Source organism: Oncorhynchus clarkii, chromosome 10 (genome assembly GCF_045791955.1).
Source record: "Oncorhynchus clarkii lewisi isolate Uvic-CL-2024 chromosome 10, UVic_Ocla_1.0, whole genome shotgun sequence".
Taxonomy (NCBI): Eukaryota; Metazoa; Chordata; class Actinopteri; order Salmoniformes; family Salmonidae; genus Oncorhynchus; species Oncorhynchus clarkii.
Window position 1 is genome coordinate 62,992,688 of NC_092156.1, and position 24,876 is coordinate 63,017,563.

The window sequence follows — 24,876 nt, forward strand, 5'->3', positions numbered from 1 at the left end:
GTGCTTTGGCAAAGTGGGTGGGGTTATATCCTTCCTGTTTGGCCCTGTCCGGGGGTGTCCTCGGATGGGGCCACAGTGTCTCCTGACCCCTCCTGTCTCAGCCTCCAGTATTTATGCTGCAGTAGTTTATGTGTCGGGGGGCTAGGGTCAGTTTGTTATATCTGGAGTACTTCTCCTGTCCTATTCGGTGTCCTCTGTGAATTTAAGTGTGCTCTCTCTAATTCTCTCTCTTTCTTTCTCTCTCTCGGAGGACCTGAGCCCTAGGACCATGCCTCAGGACTACCTGACATGATGACTCCTTGCTGTCCCCAGTCCACCTGGCCGTGCTGCTGCTCCAGTTTCAACTGTTCTGCCTTATTATTATTGGACCATGCTGGTCATTTATGAACATTTGAACATCTTGGCCATGTTCTGTTATAATCTCCACCCGGCACAGCCAGAACAGGACTGGCCACCCCACATAGCCTGGTTCCTCTCTAGGTTTCTTCCTAGGTTTTGGCCTTTCTAGGGAGTTTTTCCTAGCCACCATGCTTCTACACCTGCATTGCTTGCTGTTTGGGGTTTTAGGCTGGGTTTCTGTACAGCACTTTGAGATATCAGCTGATAAATTTGATTTGGGGGGGGGGGGGGGGGGGGCAAGTGTTTAAATTGTGCGGTATTTAGCAATCATAATAGGAGTCTGGTAGCAGCAGTTGTGATGTGTGTGTGGATATGTGTGTGTGTAGATGTGTGTATGGGTGTGAATGTGTGTCAAGGTACAAAGAATCAGAGCAGGTGGTCAGTCCAGTTCAAGTGTTCAGCAGTATGATGGTTTGTAGATAGAAACTGTCTCTGAGCCTGTTGGTATCAGACATTCTCCGATACCGTCTGCCCGACGGTGAGTGAACAGCTTGTGGCCGGGTTGTGTGGGGTCCTTGATGATGCTGCGGGCCATCCTCAGGCACCGTTTCCAGTAGATGTCCTAGATGGGTGAAAGCACGGTCCCAGTGTACCGGGCCATCTGCACCACCCGCTGGAGGATGGACCAATTCCCGTACCAGGCTGTGATGCAACCGGTCAGGACGCTCTCGACAGTGGTAGTATTTGGGTGCAGCGTGTGTGTGTGTGTGTAAGAGAGAGAGTTTGTGTTTCACAGAGAGGTGTGTGTGTGTGTGAGAGAGTTTGTGTTTCACAGAGAAGTGTGTGTGTGTGTGTGTGTGTGAGATAGAGTTGTGTTTCACAGAAAGGTGTGTGTGTGTGAGTGAGAGAGTTTGTGTTTCACAGAGAGGTGTGTGTGTGAGAGAGGGTTTGTGTGTGTGTGTGTGTGTGTGTGAGTGAGAGAGAGAGAGAGAAAGTTTGTGTTTCACAGAGAGGTGTGTGTGTGTGAGAGAGAGTTGTGTTTCACAGAGAGGTGTGTGTGTGTGTGAGAGAGTTTGTGTTTCGCAGAGAGGTGTGTTTGTGTGTGAGTGTGTGTGTGAGAGAGAGTTTGTGTTTCACAGAGGTGTGTGTGTGTGTGTGTGTATGTTGTTGTGTATGTGAGAGAGAGTGTGTTTCACAGAGGTGTGTGTGTGTATGTGTGTGTGTGTGAGAAAGTTTGTGTTTCACAGAGGTGTGTGTGAGAAAGAGAGTTTGTGTTTCACAGAGAGGTGTGTGTGAGAAAGAGAGCTTGTGTTTCACAGAGGTGTGTGTGTGTGTATGTTGTTGTGTATGTGAGAGAGAGTGTGTTTCACAGAGGTGTGTGTGTGTATGTGTGCGTGTGTGTGAGAAAGTTTGTGTTTCACAGAGGTGTGTGTGAGAAATAGAGTTTGTGTTTCACAGAGGTGTGTGTGTGTGTATGTTGTTGTGTATGTGAGAGAGAGTGTGTTTCACAGAGAGGTGTGTGTGTGTAAGAGAGAGAGTTTGTGTTTCACAGAGAGGTGTGTGTGTGTAAGAGAGAGAGTTTGTGTTTCACAGAGAGGTGTGTGTGTGTGTGAGAGAGTTTGTGTTTCACAGAGAAGTGTGTGTGTGTGTGGGTGTGTGTGAGATAGAGTTGTGTTTCACAGAAAGGTGTGTGTGTGTGAGTGAGAGAGTTTGTGTTTCACAGAGAGGTGTGTGTGTGAGAGAGAGTTTGTGTGTGTGTGTGTGTGTGTGTGAGTGAGAGAGAGAGAGAGAAAGTTTGTGTTTCACAGAGAGGTGTGTGTGTGTGAGAGAGAGTTGTGTTTCACAGAGAGGTGTGTGTGTGTGTGAGAGAGTTTGTGTTTCGCAGAGAGGTGTGTGTGTGTGTGAGTGTGTGTGTGAGAGAGAGTTTGTGTTTCACAGAGGTGTGTGTGTGTGTATGTTGTTGTGTATGTGAGAGAGAGTGTGTTTCACAGAGGTGTGTGTGTGTATGTGTGTGTGTGTGAGAAAGTTTGTGTTTCACAGAGGTGTGTGTGAGAAAGAGAGTTTGTGTTTCACAGAGAGGTGTGTGTGAGAAAGAGAGCTTGTGTTTCACAGAGGTGTGTGTGTGTGTATGTTGTTGTGTATGTGAGAGAGAGTGTGTTTCACAGAGGTGTGTGTGTGTGTGTGTATGTGTGCGTGTGTGTGAGAAAGTTTGTGTTTCACAGAGGTGTGTGTGAGAAATAGAGTTTGTGTTTCACAGAGGTGTGTGTGTGTGTATGTTGTTGTGTATGTGAGAGAGAGTGTGTTTCACAGAGGTGTGTGTGTGTATATGTGTGTGTGTGTGAGAAAGTTTGTGTTTCACAGAGGTGTGTGTGAGAAAGAGTTTGTGTTTCACAGAGGTGTGTGTGTGAGTGTGTGAGTGTGTGTGTGTGTGTGTGTGTGAGAGAGAGAGCGTTTGTGTTTCTCAGTGTGTGTGTGTGTGTGTGTGTGTGAGAGAGAGAGCGTTTGTGTTTCTCAGAGGTGTGTGTGTGTGTGTGAGAGAGAGCGTTTGTGTTTCTCAGAGGTGTGTGTGTGGGTGTGAGAGAGAGAGAGCGTTTGTGTTTCTCAGAGGTGTGTGTGTGTGAGAGAGAGCGTTTGTGTTTCTCAGAGGTGTGTGTGTGTGTGTGTGAGTGAGAGAGAGCGTTTGTGTTTCACACAGAGGTGTGTGTGAGGCTGTCCCTCCTATCCTCATCTCAGTCAGTCTCATACTTCTCTGAGAGCGAGAGAGACAGAGTGTGTGTGTGTGTGTTTGTGAGAGGACATCACACCAGTTATGTTGTGTTGTCTCTCTTGTCGTGATGTGTGTTTTGTCCTATATTTTTATGTTATTTATTTTTTATCTCAGGCCCCCGTCCCCGCAGGAGGCCTTTTGCCTTTTGGTAGGCCGTCATTGTAAATAAGAATTTGTTCTTAACTGACTTGCCTAGTTAAATAAAGTTGAAATGAAATAAATAAAGCCAGCTCAGTATTGAGCTCTCTAGATTCAACATTGACACACGTACCCAGAGCAGCTCTAACGCCTCCAGGTGCCAAGTCAACTCAACACTGACAGGCTGAGCACAGCGGCACTCTCAAAGTCCACGTGGTCTATAACACGCTGCGATGCTGTCTGTGTCAACTCAACACTGACAGGCTGAGCACAGCGGCACCCTCAAAGTCCACGTGGTCTGTAACACGCTGCGATGCTGTCTGTGTCAGCGCAACACTGACAGAGTCTAGTTAGTACACACACACATGTATGAATGAATGAAAGGAAAGATGGAATGAATGAGTGACTGGACGAATGAATGGGTGAATACTCACACTCTGGTAGTGGAGGGGACTGACAGAGCAGCAGGGTTTTGCAGCTGCATGATCACCATGACAAAACTGGAGTTGGCAGCATCATACCTGTAAACAACAACACTATCTTTCAGTTGTCCGACAGCAGGGTAGTATGGAGTTATAGACATTGCGTAGCTTAATGTGTGTGTGTGTGTTTGTATTCTTACTTCAGGCCTATCTGGACCTGGGCAGACTCAGGAAGGACAGGCTCATCCTCCAGGTACACCACCGGTTCATCAGACTCCATTGACCTACTGACATACACAGCAGGTTTTTCATTATTACCAATCAAAAAGAACGTCTGGAATATAAAACAGAGAACGGAGGTAGAGCAGAGGAGAGAGACTGGAGGGAGCAGAGGAGAGAGACAGGAGGGAGCAGAGGAGAGAGACAGGAGGGAGCAGAGGAGAGAGACAGGAGGGAGCAGAGGAGAGAGACAGAAGGGAGCAGAGGAGAGAGACAGGAGGGAGCAGAGGAGAGAGACAGGAGGGAGCAGAGGAGAGAGACAGGAGGGAGCAGAGGAGAGAGACAGGAGGGAACAGAGGAGAGAGACAGGAGGGAGCAGAGGAGAGAGACAGGAGGGAGCAGAGGAGAGAGACAAGAGGGAGCAGAGGAGAGAGACAGGAGGGAGCAGAGGAGAGAGACAAGAGGGAGCAGAGGAGAGAGACAGGAGGGAACAGAGGAGAGAGACAGGAGGGAGCAGAGGAGAGAGACAGGAGGGAACAGAGGAGAGAGACAGGAGGGAGCAGAGGAGAGAGACTGGAGGGAGCAGAGGAGAGAGACAAGAGGGAGCAGAGGAGAGAGACAGGAGGGAACAGAGGAGAGAGACAGGAGGGAGCAGAGGAGAGAGACAGGAGGGAGCAGAGGAGAGAGACAAGAGGGAGCAGAGGAGAGAGACAAGAGGGAGCAGAGGAGAGAGACAAGAGGGAACAGAGGAGAGAGACAAGAGGGAGCAGAGGAGAGAGACAGGAGGGAGCAGAGGAGAGAGACAAGAGGGAGCAGAAGAGAGAGACAGGAGGGAGCAGAGGAGAGAGACAAGAGGGAGCAGAGGAGAGAGACAGGAGGGAGCAGAGGAGAGAGACAGGAGGGAGCAGAGGAGAGAGACAGGAGGGAGCAGAGGAGAGAGACAAGAGGGAGCAGAAGAGAGAGACAGGAGGGAGCAGAGGAGAGAGACAGGAGGGAGCAGAGGAGAGAGACAGGAGGGAGCCGAGGAGAGAGACAGGAGGGAGCAGAGGAGAGAGACAGGAGGGAGCAGAGGAGAGAGACAGGAGGGAGCAGAGGAGAGAGACAGGAGGGAGCAGAGGAGAGAGACAGGAGGGAGCAGAGGAGAGAGACAGGAGGGAGCAGAGGAGAGAGACAAGAGGGAGCAGAAGAGAGAGACAGGAGGGAGCAGAGGAGAGGAAGGACACAGGAAAGACAGGAGGGAGCAGAGGAGAGAGACAGGAGGGAGCAGAGGAGAGAGACAGGAGGGAACAGAGGAGAGAGACAGGAGGGAGCAGAGGAGAGAGACAAGAGGGAGCAGAGGAGAGAGACAGGAGGGAGCAGAGGAGAGAGACAGGAGGGAGCAGAGGAGAGAGACAGGAGGGAGCAGAGGAGAGAGACAAGAGGGAGCAGAAGAGAGAGACAGGAGGGAGCAGAGGAGAGAGACAGGAGGGAGCAGAGGAGAGAGACAGGAGGGAGCAGAGGAGAGAGACAGGAGGGAGCAGAGGAGAGAGACAGGAGGGAGCAGAGGAGAGAGACAAGAGGGAGCAGAGGAGAGAGACAGGAGGGAGCAGAGGAGAGAGACAAGAGGGAGCAGAAGAGAGAGACAGGAGGGAGCAGAGGAGAGGAAGGACACAGGAAAGACAGGAGGGAGCAGAGGAGAGAGACAGGAGGGAGCAGAGGAGAGAGACAGGAGGGAACAGAGGAGAGAGACAGGAGGGAGCAGAGGAGAGAGACAAGAGGGAGCAGAGGAGAGAGACAAGAGGGAGCAGAGGAGAGAGACAGGAGGGAGCAGAGGAGAGAGACAAGAGGGAGCAGAGGAGAGAGACAGGAGGGAGCAGAGGAGAGAGACAAGAGGGAGCAGAGGAGAGAGACAGGAGGGAGCAGAGGAGAGAGACAGGAGGGAACAGAGGAGAGAGACAGGAGGGAGCAGAGGAGAGAGAGGAGAGCAGAGGAGAGAGACAGGAGGGAACAGAGGAGAGAGACAGGAGGGAGCAGAGGAGAGAGACAGAGGGAGCAGAGGAGAGAGACAGGAGGGAGCAGAGGAGAGAGACAGGAGGGAGCAGAGGAGAGAGACAGGAGGGAGCAGAGGAGAGAGACAGGAGGGAGCAGAGGAGAGAGACAAGAGGGAGCAGAGGAGAGAGACAGGAGGGAGCAGAGGAGAGAGACAGGAGGGAGCAGAGAGAGAGAGACAAGAGGGAGCAGAGGAGAGAGACTGGAGGGAGCAGAGGAGAGAGACAGGAGGGAGCAGAGGAGAGAGACAGGAGGGAACAGAGGAGAGAGACAGGAGGGAGCAGAGGAGAGAGACAGGAGGGAGCAGAGGAGAGAGACAAGAGGGAGCAGAGGAGAGAGACAAGAGGGAGCAGAGGAGAGAGACAGAAGGGAACAGAGGAGAGAGACAGGAGGGAGCAGAGGAGAGAGACAGGAGGGAGCAGAGGAGAGAGACAAGAGGGAGCAGAGGAGAGAGACAAGAGGGAGCAGAGGAGAGAGACAAGAGGGAGCAGAGGAGAGAGACAGGAGGGAACAGAGGAGAGAGACAGGAGGGAGCAGAGGAGAGAGACAGGAGGGAGCAGAGGAGAGAGACAGGAGGGAGCAGAGGAGAGAGACAGGAGGGAGCAGAGGAGAGAGACAGGAGGGAGCATAGGAGAGAGACAGGAGGGAGCAGAGGAGAGAGACAGGAGGGAGCAGAGGAGAGAGACAGGAGGGAGCAGAGGAGAGAGACAAGAGGGAGCAGAAGAGAGAGACAGGAGGGAGCAGAGGAGAGAGACAGGAGGGAGCAGAGGAGAGAGACAGGAGGGAGCAGAGGAGAGAGACAGGAGGGAGCAGAGGAGAGAGACAAGAGGGAGCAGAAGAGAGAGACAGGAGGGAGCAGAGGAGAGAGACAGGAGGGAGCAGAGGAGAGAGACAGGAGGGAGCAGAGGAGAGAGACAGGAGGGAGCAGAGGAGAGAGACAGGAGGGAGCAGAGGAGAGAGACAAGAGGGAGCAGAGGAGAGAGACAGGAGGGAGCAGAGGAGAGAGACAGGAGGGAGCAGAGGAGAGAGACAGGAGGGAGCAGAGGAGAGAGACAGGAGGGAGCAGAGGAGAGAGACAAGAGGGAGCAGAGGAGAGAGACAGGAGAGAGCAGAGGAGAGAGACAAGAGGGAGCAGAGGAGAGAGACAAGAGGGAGCAGAGGAGAGAGACAAGAGGGAGCAGAGGAGAGAGACAGGAGGGAGCAGAGGAGAGAGACAGAGGGAGCAGAGGAGAGAGGAGGGAGCAGAGGAGAGAGACAAGAGGGAGCAGAAGAGAGAGACAGGAGGGAGCAGAAGAGAGAGACAGGAGGGAGCAGAGGAGAGAGACAGAGGGAGCAGAGGAGAGAGACAGGAGGGAGCAGAGGAGAGAGACAGGAGGGAGCAGAGGAGAGAGACAGGAGGGAGCAGAGGAGAGAGACAGGAGGGAGCAGAGGAGAGAGACAGGAGGGAGCAGAGGAGAGAGACAGGAGGGAGCAGAGGAGAGAGACAGGAGGGAGCAGAGGAGAGAGACAAGAGGGAGCAGAGGAGAGAGACAGGAGGGAGCAGAGGAGAGGAAGGACACAGGAAAGACAGGAGGGAGCAGAGGAGAGAGACAGGAGGGAGCAGAGGAGAGAGACAAGAGGGAGCAGAGGAGAGAGACAGGAGGGAGCAGAGGAGAGAGACAGGAGGGAGCAGAGGAGAGGGAGCAGAGGAGAGAGACGAGAGGGAGCAGAGGAGAGAGACAAGAGGGAGCAGAGGAGAGAGACAGGAGGGAGCAGAGGAGAGAGACAAGAGGGAGCAGAAGAGAGGGACAAGAGGGAGCAGAGGAGAGGAAGGACACAGGAAGGACACAGGAGAGACAGGAGGGAGCAGAGGAGAGGAAGGACACAGGGAAGACAGGAGGGAGCAGAGGAGAGAGACAAGAGTGAGCAGAGGAGACAGACAGGAGGGAGTAGAGGAGAGGAGGGACACAGGAAGGACACAGGAGAGAGACAGGAGGGAGCAGAGGAGAGAGACAAGAGGGAGCAGAGGAAGGACACAGGAGAGACAGGAGGGAGCAGAGGAGACCGACAGGAGGGAGCAGAGGAGAGGAGCGAGACAAGAGGGAGCAGAGGAGAGGAAGGACACAGGAGAGAGACAGGAGGGAGCAGAGGAGAGAGACGGGAGGGAGCAGAGGAGAGGAGGGAGCAGAGGAGAGCAGAGGAGAGGAGAGCAGAGGAGAGGAAGCACACAGGAAGGGCACAGGAGAGACAGGAGGGAGCAGAGGAGGGAGACAGGAGGGAGCAGAGAGGAGCAGAGGAGAGAGACAGGAGAGAGACAAGAGGGAGCAGAGGAGAGAGACAAGAGGGAGCAGAGAGGAGCAGAGGAGAGAGCAGAGGAGAGAGACACGAGGGAGCATAGGAGAGAGACAAGAGGGAGCAGAGGAGAGGAGAGAGACAGGAGGGAGCAGAGCAGAGGAGGGAGCAGAGGAGAGGAGAGAGACAGGAGGGAGCAGAGGAGAGGAGGGAGCAGAGAAGAGGAGGGAGACAGGAGGGAGCAGAGGAGAGGAGAGAGACAGGAGGGAGCAGAGAAGAGGAGACAGGAGAGAGCAGAGAAGAGGAGACAGGAGGGAGCAGAGGAGAGAGACAGGAGGGAGAAAATCAAATCAAATGTTATTTGTCACATACACATGTTTAGCAGATGTTAATGCGAGGGTAGCGAAATGCTTGTGCTTCTAGTTCCGACAATGCAGTAATAACCAACAAGTAATCTAACTAACAATTCCAAAACTACTGTCTTATACACACAAGTGTAAGGGGATAAAGAATATGTACATAAAGATATATGAATGAGTGATGGTACAGAGCGGCATAGGCAAGATACAGTAGATGGTATCGAGTACAGTATATACATATGAGATGAGTATGTAAACAAAGTGGCATAGTTAAAGTGGCTAGTGATACATGTATTACATAAATATGCAGTAGATGATATAGAGTACAGTATATACGTATACATATGAGATGAATAATGTAAGGTATGTAAACATTATATTAGGTAGCATTGTTTAAAGTGGCTAGTGATATATTTTACATCATTTCCCATCAATTCCCATTATTAAAGTGGCTGGAGTTGAGTCAGTGTGTTGGCAGCAGCCACTCAATGTTAGTGGTGGCTGTTTAACAGTCTGATGGCCTTGAGATAGAAGCTGTTTTTCAGTCTCTCGGTCCCAGCTTTGATGCACCTGTACTGACCTCGCCTTCTGGATGATAGCGGGGTGAACAGGCAGTGGCTCGGGTGGTTGTTGTCCTTGATGATCTTAATGGCCTTCCTGTAACATCGGGTGGTGTAGGTGTCCTGGAGGGCAGGTAGTTTGCCCCCGGTGATGCGTTGTGCAGACCTCACTACCCTCTGGAGAGCCTTACGGTTGTGGGCGGAGCAGTTGCCGTACCAGGCGGTGATACAGCCCGCCAGGATGCTCTCGATTGTGCATCTGTAGAAGTTTGTGAGTGCTTTTGGTGACAAGCCAAATTTCTTCAGCCTCCTGAGGTTGAAGAGGCGCTGCTGCGCCTTCTTCACGATGCTGTCTGTGTGGGTGGACCAATTCAGTTTGTCTGTGATGTGTACGCCGAGGAACTTAAAACTTGCTACCCTCTCCACTACTGTTCCATCAATGTGGATAGGGGGGTGTTCCCTCTGCTGTCAATCATCTCCTTAGTTTTGTTGACGTTGAGTGTGAGGTTATTTTCCTGACACCACACTCCGAGGGCCCTCACCTCCTCCCTGTAGGCCGTCTCGTCGTTGTTGGTAATCAAGCCTACCACTGTTGTGTCGTCCGCAAACTTGATGATTGAGTTGGAGGCGTGCGTGGCCACGCAGTCGTGGGTGAACAGGGAGTACAGGAGAGGGCTCAGAACGCACCCTTGTGGGGCCCCAGTGTTCAGGATCAGCGGGGTGGAGATGTTGTTGCCTACCCTCACCACCTGGGGGAGGCCCGTCAGGAAGTCCAGTACCCAGTTGCACAGGGCGGGGTCGAGACCCAGGGTCTCGAGCTTGATGACGAGCTTGGAGGGTACTATGGTGTTAAATGCCGAGCTGTAGTCGATGAACAGCATTCTCACATAGGTATGAGGGGAGAGAGACAGGAGGGAGCAGATGAGAGGAGAGAGACAGGAGGGAGCAGAGGAGAGAGCGAGAGAGAGAGTGGAAAAGGTGTCCTTGGCTCATCGTCTAATTAAATCAAATCAAGGGGAGAGCAAGGGAGGACAGGAGGAGAAGAGGGTATGAAAAAAAAGAGCAAGCAGAGACAGAGAGCAAGTGACAGAGAGGAAAAAAGAGAGAAAAGGGGAGCGAGGGAAGGAGGGAAAAAGCTAGCTGAGAGAGACAGTCCACACCACACTGGTTGAAGGGATCAGCATCAAAGCACCCCTTTAGGGGGCAAGAGATGAAAGAGTTTGACCATAGGAGCATTTTTTGTGTGGAAAAACAGACATCAATGAGGCCATTCTAATCACGAACAGCCAAACTGGGCAACAGAGCCCATGCACTCTAATTAGGGAGACAACTGGGCAACAGAGCCCATGCACTCTAATTAGGAAGACACAACTGGGCATCAGAACTCTGTGTCTGCATCTCAAACATCTCTCTCGTTTGAGAAACAGACAGGGTTCCTTACATTCAGTCATTAAAGATCAGATTTAGCTTTCTCTCCAACTGTGTGATACAAAAGAGACGAAGCTAATTGTGTGTGTGTGTGTGTGTGTGTGTGTGTGTGTCTGGTGAGTTGAGGAGCCTTCAGATTGGTGTTTTAATTGAGGTCTTGTGATTTTCTTATCACATCTTGCACCAAACATCGCAGGCATTCAGTTAAATGGAGAAAAATGAGAGGAATAGGAGGTTAAAAGATCCATCATGACCCTTCGAGTGAACCAACACTATTGGGAACAGCAGTACCTCAAGATAAAGGAGAGAGGGAGGAGAGGTGGGGAAGAGGTTGAGGACGAGAGGGGCAGAGGTTGAAAATGAAAGGCAGGCGAAGGGAGAGATGGAGAGTGCTTAAGAGAGAGAGCGAGTGCGATCGATCGAAATAATGAAAAGAGCTGGAAGTGAGTGTGACCCACCGTTTGACATTAGAGGCCTCGTACACCCCACTGTCCCCGGCCACAGACTCGTCTGACACGGCTGCTGACACACAGGTGGGCCTGTCCTCCCCCGGCCTCTGGAGGTCCACGTCTGACAACAACACAGACGAAGACATGAAGTAAGACACCAGAGTTGATATGCGCGGGTGGCTGCAGCTCTGATTGCAAAGAGAAAAGTGTTGTCAATGAGCATCGGTTCATTCATTAAATTTTAAAAAAAGGAAAAAAGTGTTTTCGTATATCTACGTATATATACGTATATCTGCGTAAGCCATAGATGTGATGGGAGCCTATAAACCCAGCATGAGTGATTCAGCGTTTCCTAACTCCACTCCTCCAGTCCCTCCACCAGTACACCTTTTAGCTGTAACTCTGGACAAGCACACCTGATTCAACTTGTCAACTAATCATCAAGCCCTTGAGTTGAATGCAGAGTATTTGTTCGGGGATACAATACAAATGTGTGGTGTTCGGGGAACCGGAGGACTGGCGATGGGAATGTGTGCTGTTTCAGTGCAGCTCCATTTTGAGCTGCTAGGTGGCAGCGTTGCACCATGCAGCGCAAGGCATTTCTAATCAGTGGTAAATTCCAATGAAGGGAGGAAGGAAGAAAGGAAGAATTTCCCGTATGAATAAAGCCAGTCCTAGCTCTCTGGAAACACGGAAAGTAGCCACCTCAGAAATCTCTAAACTGATGGATATGATGTAGGTGTGTGATGTCAAATGTTTACTTGACGGTGTTGTATTAGCAAATGACTCAAGAACATTCTAGTGTAGTACAGGTTGTTAATTTTAATAACTTATATATATATATATATATATATATATATATATATATATATATATATATATATATAAATATAATGGGTTGTTTTGGGTGGGTGGGTCCACCAGGGGTATGTTTGGAATTGTAAAAAAAAAGTAAAAAAATCTATAAAAAGGGGGGGGGGAAGTGTAATAGTTTATTTGTATGATTGTATTGCCCTTGTGACCCAATAAAAAAACATTGTTCACAAAAAAAAGAAAGGGAGAATTTGAACAGAGCAAACGTCTCACCTGTAATACTCTCTCTGAGGGTAGCCAGTGCCCCTCTCCCTTCCCTCCCCCCCTCCCCTCCTCTGTCCCTCTCCCCCGTCTCTGGCTCAAACATCCCCATCCCCTGGCCGTCGTAGAACCCCAGGCTGAGACCGCCAAAGTCCGACACCACCAGGCCGACGTCACCGTCCCCAAAGTCCTGTGGGCCCACCGACGGGAACGCACCGACCCCCTCCAGCACCAGTGGCGAGCTCGGCGGCGAGAGAGAAGACAACGACGACCTCGAGGAAAGCGACGTCACCGACTTGGACGGCTCGGCCGGCTTCGAGGACACCGCAACCAGCGGCGCTAATGGGGCCAGGTCGGTGGTACCGGTTCCGACTGCGTGTGTGTGAAGCGACGTGTTGTGTGGGTGTGGGTTCTCCACCTCATGTTCGTGGATGGTGGTGATAGTTCCTGGGGGGTCTCCCCGTCTGTAGGTTATCCCAGAGGGGGTCAAGGGCTCCTGGAGGAGCAGGTCCAGTTTACACTGGTAGTCCAGGTCCAGGGGAGAGGGGGGTTCTGCAGGGGTGTAGTAGAGGTCTCCAGAGGAGAGGGAGTTGAGGGAGCCACGGGAGGAGGATGTGTTGAGGGAGCCACGGCTGGAGGCCAGAGAACCCAGGCTGCTGCCTGATGAGACGGACAGGGTACTGGCCGACAAACTGTAAGGGAGAGAGAGAGAGAACACTCATTAAACACACAGCCACACGCACCATGAACAAGTATGTATGTATGTGTATCAGAGGAACACTTCGGCTGAGTTTAGACAGGCAGCCCAATTCTGATCTTTTTCCCCACTAAATGTTCTTTGGACCAATCACATCAGATTTTTTGAAATCAGATCTTTCTCAGAACTGATATAATTTGTCAAAACCCAATTAGTGAAAAAAAGATCAGAATATGGCTGCCTTTGTAACTGCAGCCTTAGAGCAAGAGTGTATTTGAGTATGGGGATACAAGTGTGAAACACACACACACACACACACACACACACACACACACACACACCTCTTGAGCTGAGAGTGGAGCAGTGTGGTCAGTCTGGTTGATTCCTCCAGTTTCTGCACCAGGACTCGTCTCCTCTCCTGCACCTTCAACCTAGAGAGACAAATCATTACTGGGGTGGCAGGGTAGCCTAGTGGTTAGAGCGTTGGATTAGTAACTGGAAGGTTGCAAGTTCAAACCCCCGAGCTGACAAGGTCGTTCTGCCCCTGAACAGGCAGTTAACCCACTGTTCCTAAGCCGTCATTGAAAATAAGAATTTGTTCTTAACTGACTTGCCTAGTTAAATAAAGGTAACATCTTTTTTTAAATAATTAAATTACTGGTACAACATGTCTGGTACAGAACACATATCTATGTCTGGAACAGAACACATATCTATGTCTGGAACAGAACACATATCCATGTCTGGAACAGAACACATATCTATGTCTGGTACAGAACACATATCCATGTCTGGTACAGAACACATATCTATGTCTGGAACAGAACACATATCCATGTCTGGAACAGAACACATATCTATGTCTGGTACAGAACACATATCCATGTCTGGAACAGAACACATATCCATGTCTGGAACAGAACACATATCTATGTCTGGAACAGAACACATATCCATGTCTGGAACAGAACACATATCTATGTCTGGTACAGAACACATATCCATGTCTGGGACAGAACACATGTCTATGTCTGGAACAGAACACATATCTATGTCTGGTACAGAACACATATCTATGTCTGGTACAGAACACATATCTATGTCTGGAACAGAACACATATCTATGTCTGGTACAGAACACATATCTATGTCTGGAACAGAACACATATCCATGTCTGGAACAGAACACATATCCATGTCTGGGACAGAACACATATCTATGTCTGGTACAGAACACATATCTATGTCTGGGACAGAACACATATCTCGGTCTCCTTTGGGAAAGTGGTCTTCTGACCTCAATGAAACGTCTTGATCTAATAAATACTAAATAGACAACATGCCCCCTTCCCTCTGGTAGGAATCCCCTCTATTCTGCTAACTAAGCTTCAAGAACACTAACCTTAATTACTGTCTTCATTTATCGAGCAATTACACAGAGCCTAATTAGCTCAAGACACAATTATTGGGCTTCTTCAAATGTTGGGTGTGTGTGTGTGTGTGTGTGTGTGTGTGTGTGTGTGTGTGTGTGTGTGTGTGTGTGTGTGTGTGTGTGTGTGTGTGTGTGTGTGTGTGTGTGTGTGTGACAATATGTAATTACAATTACAACCCATACAAGCGCCATGTTTCCAATTACGGCAGTCGCTCTGCCTTCTAATGTGACGCGATGTTGCAGCGGCACAGTCTGCTTCCAAAACAAGACAATTACCACACAGTGTGTGTGTGTTCAGTGTGTGGGTGAGTAACAATTGGTATGCTAATGAACGGTAATTAAAGGCACCTTACAATGTTTACCCACAATGTTTACCCTTTGGAACGTTTGCGTCGTTCATTAGGAAAACAAAAGGCCGTAACCGCGTGGGCGGGCAAATCAATTTGTTTGTTATCTGATGGATGTCAATGAGGAACACATGGGGCACTCACACATAAACACTACATACACACGGCCTCATGTATCGCCTATGTCCGGGGGACTTTTTAGACTTCCCTCTGTCTAAACTTCTGGAACTGCACGGCTACGAATAGCTGCGAGGCAACCACCAGGTTTTTAAAGCGAAGGTGCCAGGGATTGTGGGTCTCACCTCTGGGCCAGGGCGTGGCTGGGGGTGTTCCTGACGGCCTGTAGGTCCTGCTCCAGCTGCAGCCTCTGGGCCTCCAGACGTTGGAGGTCCTGCGGGGTGCGTCGCCGTGGCGATACGAACTGCAGCTCCTTGAGGAGCTCCTCCTTCTCCGAGACTAGGAGGAGACGTTCCCGCTCCACGTCCACCGCCCCCGGCCACGCCTCGCTCTCCAGCTTGGCCAGCTCCACCTGCACGTTGGCCATACTGTGGGAGGAAGGAGAGAAACAGAAACAGAGGGTAGGGATGCTATATACACCAAAAGTATGTGGACACGCCTTCAAATTAGTGCATTCGGCTATTTCAGCCACTCCCGGTGCTGACAGGTGTATAAAATCGAGCACACAGCCATCAATCTCCATAGACAACTTGACTGGCCTGCACAGAGCCCTGACCTCAACCCCATCGAACACCTTTGGGATGAATAGGATCGTCGACTGCGAGCCAGGCCTAATCGCCCAACATCAGTGCCCAACCTCACTAATGCTCTTGTGGCTGAATAGAAGCAAGTCACCGCAGCAATGTTCCAACATCTAGTGGAAAGTCTTCCCAGAAGAGTGGAGGCTGTTATAGCAGCAACGGGGGGGACCAACTCCATATTAATGCCCATGATTTTTTGACGAGCATGTGTCCACATACTTTTGGCCATGTAGTCTATTTTAACCCTTATATAAATACACATGCGCTCATAAGGGAATACAGTGAAAATGCTTGTCTTGAACTCCTTTCTCCTGGCACACACTCTCAGGGGTCTAAAGCCAGCAGCAAGCCCACATCTCCGAAAGGAGGAGGGGTAACAGGGGAGTTGTCATGCTGCCACACTCTACCGCCGGCTCTCTGTAGAAACACCTGTTCTATACCGGCGGATTAGAAAACGTTTCAAAGCCCAAATGTCAGGGATTACCGTCCATAAGGGGAGGGGTTTACCTGCCTTTTATTCACTGAGCCTAAAACTGCCCACGGTGGACCCAGATCACATCGCTAATGTGTGAAACTGACAGCCGTCCAAGTCACCGCCTGTGACTGATAATGCATAACCATTTAATGGCTGGACATTGATTGCTCTGATCTGAAGTCAGATCGGATGGGACTTAAGGCCCATGATGAAGTGATCTAAGACCCATGTTAAAGTGATCTGAACCCCATGTTAAAGTGATCTCAGGCCCACGTTAAAGCGATCTAAGGCCCATATGTTAAAGCGATCTAAGGCCCATGTTAAAGCGATCTAAGGCCCATGTTAAAGCGATCTAAGGCCCATGTTAAAGTGATCTCAGGCCCATGTTAGTGATCTAAGGCCCATGTTAAAGTGATCTAAGGCCCATGTTAAAGTGATCTAAGGCCCATGTTAAAGTGATCTAAGGCCCATGTTAAAGTGATCTAAGGCCCATGCTAAAGTCATCTAAGGCCCATGTTAAAGTGATCTAAGGCCCATGTTAAAGTGATCTAAAGCCCACGCTAAAGTGATCTAAGGCCCATGTTAAAGTGATCTAAGGCCCATGTTAAAGTGATCTAAGGCCCACGCTAAAGTTATCTAAGGCCCATGTTAAAGTGATCTCAGGCCCATGCTAAAGTCATCTAAGGCCCATGTTAAAGTGATCTAAGGCCCATGCTAAAGTGATCTAAGGCCCATGCTAAAGTCATCTAAGGCCCATGCTAAAGTCATCTAAGGCCCATGTTAAAGTGATCTAAGGCCCATGTTAAAGTGATCTAAGGCCCATGCTAAAGTCATCTAAGGCCCATGTTAAAGTGATCTAAGGCCCACGCTAAAGTCATCTCAGGCCCATGTTAAAGTCATCTAAAGCCCATGTTAAAGTGATCTAAGGCCCATGTTAAAAGTGATCTAAGGCCCACGTTAAAAGTGATCTAAGGCCCACGTTAAAAGTGATCTAAGGCCCATGTTAAAGTGCTTTCAGGCTTTCGGTCAAGTGCGCCCTCTATCCATCTCTATTGAGTTGAGTTTACTGTTGCAGTTCTGTGGTCAGGTGATATGCATATTCACATAAGGAATGTCTGCAGTAAAAAAAACAGAGAGAGAGAGAGATGGAGAGAGAGATTACCTTCTTTTGGCCTCTTCATATTGGAGACTAAGTCTAACCTTCTCAGCCAAGGACGATCTGCTCCTCAAACCAGCCTGAGAAACAGAGGGAGAACAAGCGAGCGAGAGAGACAGAGAGAACAAAAACATCACATGTACCTGCTTGAAGTTCAAGTGACTGGGTTTAATATCATTAGAGAGACCTCCACCTCTCCATCCCTCATTCTGCCCTCCCTCCATTTAGCATTCCATCGGTGAATGTCTCGCTCTGTGTGTGTGTGTGTGTGTGTGTGTGTGTGTGTAGGGAGGGAGAAAAGCCCCCGTGTAGTAAGCTGCTTTGCCTCTCTACCTCTAACCCTGAGCCCAGTCTGCCCGGCCGGGCCCCTAGCAGCTATCATCTGCTCCGAGGAACCAGAGGAATCCAGTGTGTGTGTGTGTGTGTGTGTGTGTGTGTGTGTGTACAGAGGAATCCAGTCCCACTAGGGAAGGCCCACAGAAGGGGGCGGGGACATTCCTCTCAGAAACACACAGGCATTTTATTAAGACAAAGGGACATGGGAGAGAAGGGGGGAGAGAGAGAGAGGAGAGAAAGCAAGAGAGAGAGCGAGAGAGAGGAGAGAAAGCGAGAGAAAGGAGAGAAAGCGAGAGAGAGAGGAGAGAAAGCAAGAGAGAGAGAGAGAGAGAGAGAGGAGAGAAAGTAAGAGAGCGAGAGAGAGAGAGAGAGAGAGAGGAGAGAAAGCAAGAGAGAGAGAGGGGAGGCACAAATTGTTGAGTGAGAGTAGAAGCAAGATAGAGTGTTGGAGAGAATAAGGGGAGAGAAAGTGAGAGTGAAAGAGAGGAGAGAATGAGAGGTGGTGCTCACCTCTCCAGAGACGTCTGTCTGGGAGCCGGCTTCTAGCGTCTGTCTGGAGCCCACTGGGTTCCGGAGGTCTGGTTCCGAACGGCCCATGTTGTGTTCCGTGTGGAACCTCTCCTTTAGCTTAGCCAGAGACTATGGGAGAGAGGAGAACATGGGGTGGGTCTAGACTCTAGGGGTGGGGTGGGTCTAGAGGGAAGTTCAGGGTTGAAAGGCACACCACACCAAAACTTAAAAACGAAAATTGGCATTTCTAAATCGGATAAGTTCAGCCAGTCCCTTCCTGTTTCAGTCTGTTTCCTTCTGTTGGGTTCCTAATGAACATGACCTTGCCAGGAGCTCTCAAAAAGCAGATATAGGAACCCACACACAGACCAAAATATTTCCCACACACACACGTACCTGCATGAGGTCCTGTTTCTCCTTCTCTCCAGAGCTGATGGCCCTGCGGAGAGACTTAAGCTCCGTCACGATGGCCTTGGCCTCCTTCAGACGGTATCCACTCTGCTCGCCACACAGTTTTTGGTCAATCCTGCAGAAGGGAGCGCACACACACATTTATTTTTTATTTTTGACACAACACCAAAGAGAGAAGAACACACTGAGTCCAAAGAAAGACAAGTTTTGTTCACAAATATCAGAATCTCCAATGATCTGGATTCTGGATAGATCAATTTGAATGTGAACACATCGATGTCTATATGGGCGTTAAAGTTCAGATATATACGTACGTCTACACGCATTTTCACTTACACACGATCTAGCTCTTTGTTGAGCGATGTGTGTTGAGTGTTTGTCTAATAGCGTAGTATGAGAAAATGACATATCAAGCAGCCTTAGTTAAGCTGCCATGCATGATTTCTGACCTTCCTAACGTGCAGTTTGTGTGCGTGTGTGTTCCTGCCCCCTTTTCGCTCTTTTCCTTTATTGTGTGTGCCTCCTGAGCGGATGGAGTGTGTGTGAAGGGTGAACGACAATGCTTCATTGTTTCAATTATTGTAATAAAAAGTGGCTGCTTTGGACAGGGCTTAATCCAGAGCCTGCCATGTGAGCAACATAACCCCTCTCTTTCTCTCTCCCTACATCTCCCAATCCCCCATTCTCCTTCTTCCTCTTTCATTCTGTCTCTCCTTCTATCAACCCCCCTTCCCCCTTCATTCTCTCCCTCTCTCTCTCCCCCCTCTCTCTTTACCTCCTATCTCATGGTCATTATCTCTCTCCCTACAAACGTGAATTCCCATTAGTAGACTGTAGAGGTTCCTACAGATGTCGGATCTTAATTTGAGCCAGTTTGCTACAGCAGGAAAATAACCCTATAGCAACAGGAAGAGTGAATTATTATGTGGAATATGATTCATTGCAATTTTTGTAGTTTAGTGCTCCTGCACCAGAGTAATGTAATCAACCTGTTCTACGATCACCCCCAGGCACTACCAAGTCCAACAGACACATAACACTAAAGTTGTAAAATCACAACATTCACAGAGCAACAGACAATACACAGCTGTATGTGTGCGTGTGTTTAATAGACAGACGTGTGACAGACAGGTGTAATCAATGTGAAAAGGGGACTTACTGCTGCAAGGTTTCAAAGCCTTGTTCTTTGTAGATGAGCTCCTGTTTCATCTGGGAGAGCTCTCTCTTCAGCTTATTCACCTACAGTAGCGGAAAAATACAAATGTTAAAACCAGAGTACAGACACACATTAACAGAGACACAGAGGAATGCACTTTCATTGAGAAGAGAGGTGTGTTTTGTTCTTGTTTATTCTTGTTTATTTCACTTGCTTTGGCAATGTAAACATACGTTTCCCATGCCATTAAAGCCCCTTTGAATTGAGAGAGAAAGAAAGAGAGAGAGAGAGAGAGAGAGAAAGAGAGAGAGAGTACGAGAAAGAGGTAGAGGGAGAAAAAGAACGAAGATTGAGAACGACATAAACGCAGACAGTCAAGAAGACACTAGTTGCCCTCCCGAGTAGCGCAGCGTTCTAAGGCACTGCATCACTACAGACCCGGGTTCGATCCCAGGCTGTGTCATATGATCGGGAGTCCAATAGGGCGACGCACAATTGGCCCAGTGTCGTCCGGGTTAGAGAAGGGTTTGGCCGGGGGGGCTTTACTTGGCTCATCTCGCTCTAGCAACTCCTTGTGGTGGGCCGGGCGCCTGCAGGCTGACTTCAGTTGAACGGTGTTTCCTCCGACACATTGGTGCAGCTAGCTTCCTGGTTAAGAGGGCGGGTGTTAAGAAGCAAGGTTTGGTGGGTAATGTTTTGGGGGACGCATGACCCAACCTTCGCCTCCTGAGCCCGTTGGGGAGTTGCAGCGATGAGACAAGATCGAAATTGTGGAGAAAAAGGGGGTAAAATACAACAAAACAAAAAATAAATAAGAAGACACTAGTTAGGAAGAGGTGTGAGTGCGAGCGAGAGAGAGAAAGAGAGACATGCATCTTACCCTGACTTTGGTGGTGGAGATCTCAGCCTTGAGGATGTCTGGGTCATACTTAGTGCTGGACGAAGACCCCGAGAACACTGGAGGAGAGAGAGCCGCCTGGACCGTTAGTGTGTGAAGGACAGACGCGCTTGTGTGTGACAATGGGTTTAGAACTAGGTTCGGGTCAGGTTCACTACTCACGGCTGGTGCGTGAGCTGGACTTGTCCTTGTATGCGTCGTTGAGGCGCGTGTACTGATCCAGGGCCAAGGCCAGCCGCTGCTCTTTGACCTGGTATCGAAGATCACAACGGAAATAAGTCTTGTTCGTTCATTCATTCATGAGGTCCTTTGTTCATCCATTCACTCATCATAGTTGTTAATTCATTCATCCATCCTTCCACCCACCCATTCAGTCATTATTTTATTTACCCATCAATCCATCCATATATCCATCCATGCATTCACTCATCCATTTCACCTGGTACAGCTCTTTCTGGGTGACCAAGGCATCCTGGGCTACTGTCAGGTACTCCTTCAACATCCTCTCCTGCTCCTTCCTCCACTCCGCCCGGGGGTCCTCTAGCTGGGTACTCTCTAGAGAGGGGAGAATGTCATCAATGAGATCTACTCCCATAAACAAATGATGATGATGATAATACTTTATTTGTAGCCTCTTTTTGTGTCATACAGCTAGCTACAGCATGCCAGAACACTGATTGTAATGGAAACACTTGAGTAAATGAGGGATACAAAGTATATTGAAAGCATGTAGTTCCACACAGGCGTGGTTCCTGAGTTAATCAAGCAATGAATATCCCATCATGCTTAGGGTCATGTATAAAAATGCTGTGAAGGCTATTATTTTGGCCATTATTTTGGCTACCGTGGCTATGCCCCCACATGATGACAATGCCCTCATCCACAGGGTGCGAGTGGTCACTGAATAGTTTGATGAACATAAAAAAGATATAAACCCTATGCCATGGCCATCTCAGTCACCAGATCTCAACACAATTGAAAACTTATGGTAGATTCTAGAGCGGCACCTGAGACTGCGTTTTCCAGCACCATCAACAAAACATCTAATAATGGAATTTCTTGTGTTTCTTGAAGAATGGTGTCACATCCCTCTAATAGTTCCAGACACTTGTAGAATCCATGCCACGGTGTATTGAAGCTCCTATCAACATCCTATTAACCTCTTGGATCTCTAGGGGCGCTATTTCATTTTTGGATAAAAAACGTTCCCGTTTTAAGCGCGATATTTTGTCACGAAAAGATGCTCGGCTATGCATATTCTTGACAGTTTTTGAAAGAAAACACTCTGAAGTTTCAGAATCTGCAAAGATATTGTCTGTAAGTGCCCCAGAACTCATTCTACAGGCGAAACCAAGATGATGCATCAACCAGGAAATTAGCAGAATTTCTGAAGCTCTGCTTTCCATTGTCTCCTTATATGGCTGTGATTGCGCAAGGAATGAGCCTACACTTTCTGTCGTTCCCCCAAGGTCTTAGCAGCATTGTGACGTATTTGTAGGCATATCATTGGAAGATTGACCATAAGAGACTACATTTTCCAAGTGTCCGCCTGGTGTCCTGCGTGGAATTCGGTGCGCAATTGCCAGCTGCTTGTACTTTTCCATTTGATTCAGGGGAGAAACCATGCGTCCAAGAACGATATATCAATGAAGAGATATGTGAAAAACACCTTGAGGATTGATTCTAAACAACGTTTGCCATGTTTTCAGTCGATATTATGGAGTTAATTTGGAAAAAAGTTCGCGTTTTGAGGACTGAATTTTCGGTTTTTTTTGGTAGCCAAATGTGATGTATAAAACGGAGCTATTTCTAATACACAAAGAATCTTTTTGGAAAAACTGAGCATCTGCTATCTAACTGAGAGTATCCTCATTGAAAACATCAGAAGTTCTTCAAAGGTAAATGATTTTATTTGAAGGCTTTTATGTTTTTGTTGAAATGTTGCGTGCTGGATGCTAACGCTAATGCTAACGCTAAATGCTACGCTAGCTAGCTACTTTTACACAAATTATTGTTTTCCTATGGTTGAGAAGCATATTTTGAAAATCTGAGATGACAGTGTTGTTTACAAAAGGCTAAGCTTGAGAGATGGCATATTTATTTCATTTCATTTGCGATTTTCATGAATAGTTAACGTTGCGTTATGGTAATGAGCTTGAGTCTGTATTCCTGATACCGGATCCGGGATGGGGAGATCAGAGATTAAGACATGTTGTGTTCCTTTATTTTGGCAGTTACATGTACATTTTTTCATGGTTGACGTTTTCATCAGGTCAATCCTATCCAAAGAAAATCGACACAAACAACAATGGCATTTCACTGTGTGTTTTACACAATGTTCCTATTCCTTTAAAACCTCTAGTAACTCCCCACCCCGGGTTCGGGAGCATAATCATCGACTGACACTAATTAGCATAACGCAACGGACATAAATATTCCTAGAAAATATTCCTATTCATGAAAATCACAAGTGAAATATATTGAGACACGGCTTAGCCTTTTGTTAATCACCCTTTCATCTCAGATTTTCAAAATATGCTTTACAGCCAAAGCTAGACAAGCATTTGCGTAAGTTTATCGATAGCCTAGCATAGCATTTTGTCCAGCTAGCAGCAGGTAACTTGGTCACGGAAATCAGAAAAGCAAGAAATTAAATCGAAATTACCAAATTAAATCGTTTACCTTTGATGAGCTTCAGATGTTTTCACTCACGAGACTCCCAGTTAGATAGCCAATTTCCTTTTTTCCCAAAATATTATTTTTGTAGGCGAAATATCTCAGTTTGTTCTTCACGTTTGGCTGAGAAATCGCCCGGAAATTGCAGTCACGAAAACGGCAAACAATATTCAAAATTATCTCCATAATATCGACAGAAACATGGCAAACGTTGTTTATAATCAATCCTCAAGGTGTTTTTCAAACATCTATTCGATAATATATCCACCGGGACAATTGTTTTTTCAGTAGAACCGATTGGAATAATGGCTACCTCTGTATTTTACGCGAGAATCACTCTGAGAGCCATCAGGTGACCACTTGCGCAATGTAGCGGCTTACGGGTATTCTTCAACATAAATGCGTAAAACTACGTCACAATGCTGTAGACACCTTGGGGAATACAGAGCAAAGTAATCTGGTTGATAGCCCATTCACTGCTCAATAGGGACGCATTGGAACGCAGAGCTTTCAAAAGATGAGTCACTTCCGGATTGGATTTTTCTCAGGCTTTCGCCTGCAATATCAGTTCTGTTATACTCACAGACAATATTTTTTACAGTTTTGGAAACTTTAGAGTGTTTTCTATCCTAAGCTGTCAATTATATGCATATTCTAGCATCTTGTCCTGACAAAATATCCCGTTTACTACGGGAACGTTATTTTTCCAAAAATGAAAATACTGCCCCCTAGTCACAAAAGGTTAGCACATCAGACACCAGTCAGACTCTCTAAAATACAACACACTCAATTTGTCTCCATTTTGATTAAAAATCCATACAGAAATATCTCATTTACATAAGTATTTACACCACTGAGTCAATCAATACATGTTAGAATCACCTTTGGCAGCAATTCCAGCTGTGAGTCTTACTGAGTAAGTCTCTAAGAGCTTTGCACACCTGGATTGTACAATATTATTATTTGAAAAATTATTCAAGCTCTGTCAAGTTGGTTGTTGATCATTGCTAGACAGCCATTTCAAGTCTTGACATAGATTCTCAAGCCGATTTGTCAAAACTGTAACTAGGCCAGTCAGGAACATTCAATGTCATCTTGGTAAACAACCTTGGGTTATTGCTGAATTTGTGTCCCAGTATCTGTTGAAAAGCAGACTGAATCAGGTTTCCCTCTAGGATTTTGCCTGTGCTTAGCTCTATTCCGTTTCTTTTTATCCTAAAAAGCTCCCTAATCCTTGCCGATGGCAAGCATACCATAACATGATGCAGCCCGGCCTCCCGGGTGGCGCAGTGATTAAGGGCGCTGTACTGCAGCGCCAGCTGTGCCACCAGAGACTCTGGGTTCGCGCCCAGGCTCTGTCGTAACCGGCCGCGACCGGGAGGTCCGTGGGGCGACGCACAATTGGCCTAGCATCGTCCGGGTTAGGGAGGGGTTAGCCGGTCGGGATATCCATGTCTCATCGCGCACCAGCGACACCTGTGGCGGGCTGGGCGCAGTGCGTGCTAACCAAGGTTGCCAGGGGCACGGTGTTTCCTCCGACCATTGGTGCGGCTGGCTTCCGGGTTGGATGCGCGCTGTGTTAAGAAGCAGTGCGGCTTGGTTGGGTTGTGTATCGGAGGATGCATGACTTTCAACCTTCGTCTCTCCCGAGCCTGTACGGGAGTTGTAGCGATGAGACAAGATAGTAGCTACTAAAAAACAATTGGATACCACGAAATTGGGGAGAAAAACGGGGTAAAAATTCACATTTTTTTTAAAAATAAAACATGATGCAGCCCCCACCATGCTTGAAATTATGAAGAGTGGTACTCAGTGATGTGTTGGAGTTGTCCGAAAAATAGCGCTTTGTATTCGGGACATAAGGTTAATTTCTCTGGCAAATTATTTGCAGTTTTACTTTAGTGCCTTGTGATCAATGTTTTGGAATCTTTTTTATTTTGTACAGGCTTCTTTCTTTTCACTCTGTCATT

General features: G+C 48.3%; 1 protein-coding gene across 2 annotated transcripts in view; it reads right to left on the bottom strand.

Moving 5' to 3' along the window:
- The window catches only part of LOC139418990 (protein WWC2-like), a 58,638-nt gene that overhangs the window by 11,707 nt on the left and 22,055 nt on the right, over positions 1-24,876 (bottom strand). The window contains exons 3-15 of one of the 2 annotated variants that reach the window (XM_071168790.1): positions 20,670-20,785; positions 20,393-20,480; positions 20,213-20,289; positions 19,336-19,415; positions 18,162-18,291; positions 17,766-17,894; positions 16,926-16,999; positions 14,833-15,075; positions 13,093-13,182; positions 12,067-12,746; positions 10,990-11,101; positions 3,867-3,950; positions 3,679-3,765 (exon numbers count right to left, since the gene is read on the bottom strand). In XM_071168790.1, coding sequence (XP_071024891.1) covers positions 3,679-3,765; positions 3,867-3,950; positions 10,990-11,101; positions 12,067-12,746; positions 13,093-13,182; positions 14,833-15,075; positions 16,926-16,999; positions 17,766-17,894; positions 18,162-18,291; positions 19,336-19,415; positions 20,213-20,289; positions 20,393-20,480; positions 20,670-20,785 — 1,990 coding nt within the window. Of the gene's footprint in view, positions 1-3,678; positions 3,766-3,866; positions 3,954-10,989; positions 11,102-12,066; positions 12,747-13,092; positions 13,183-14,832; positions 15,076-16,925; positions 17,000-17,765; positions 17,895-18,161; positions 18,292-19,335; positions 19,416-20,212; positions 20,290-20,392; positions 20,481-20,669; positions 20,786-24,876 lie in introns of both variants that reach the window. The other variant, XM_071168788.1, reaches the window with a different exon arrangement.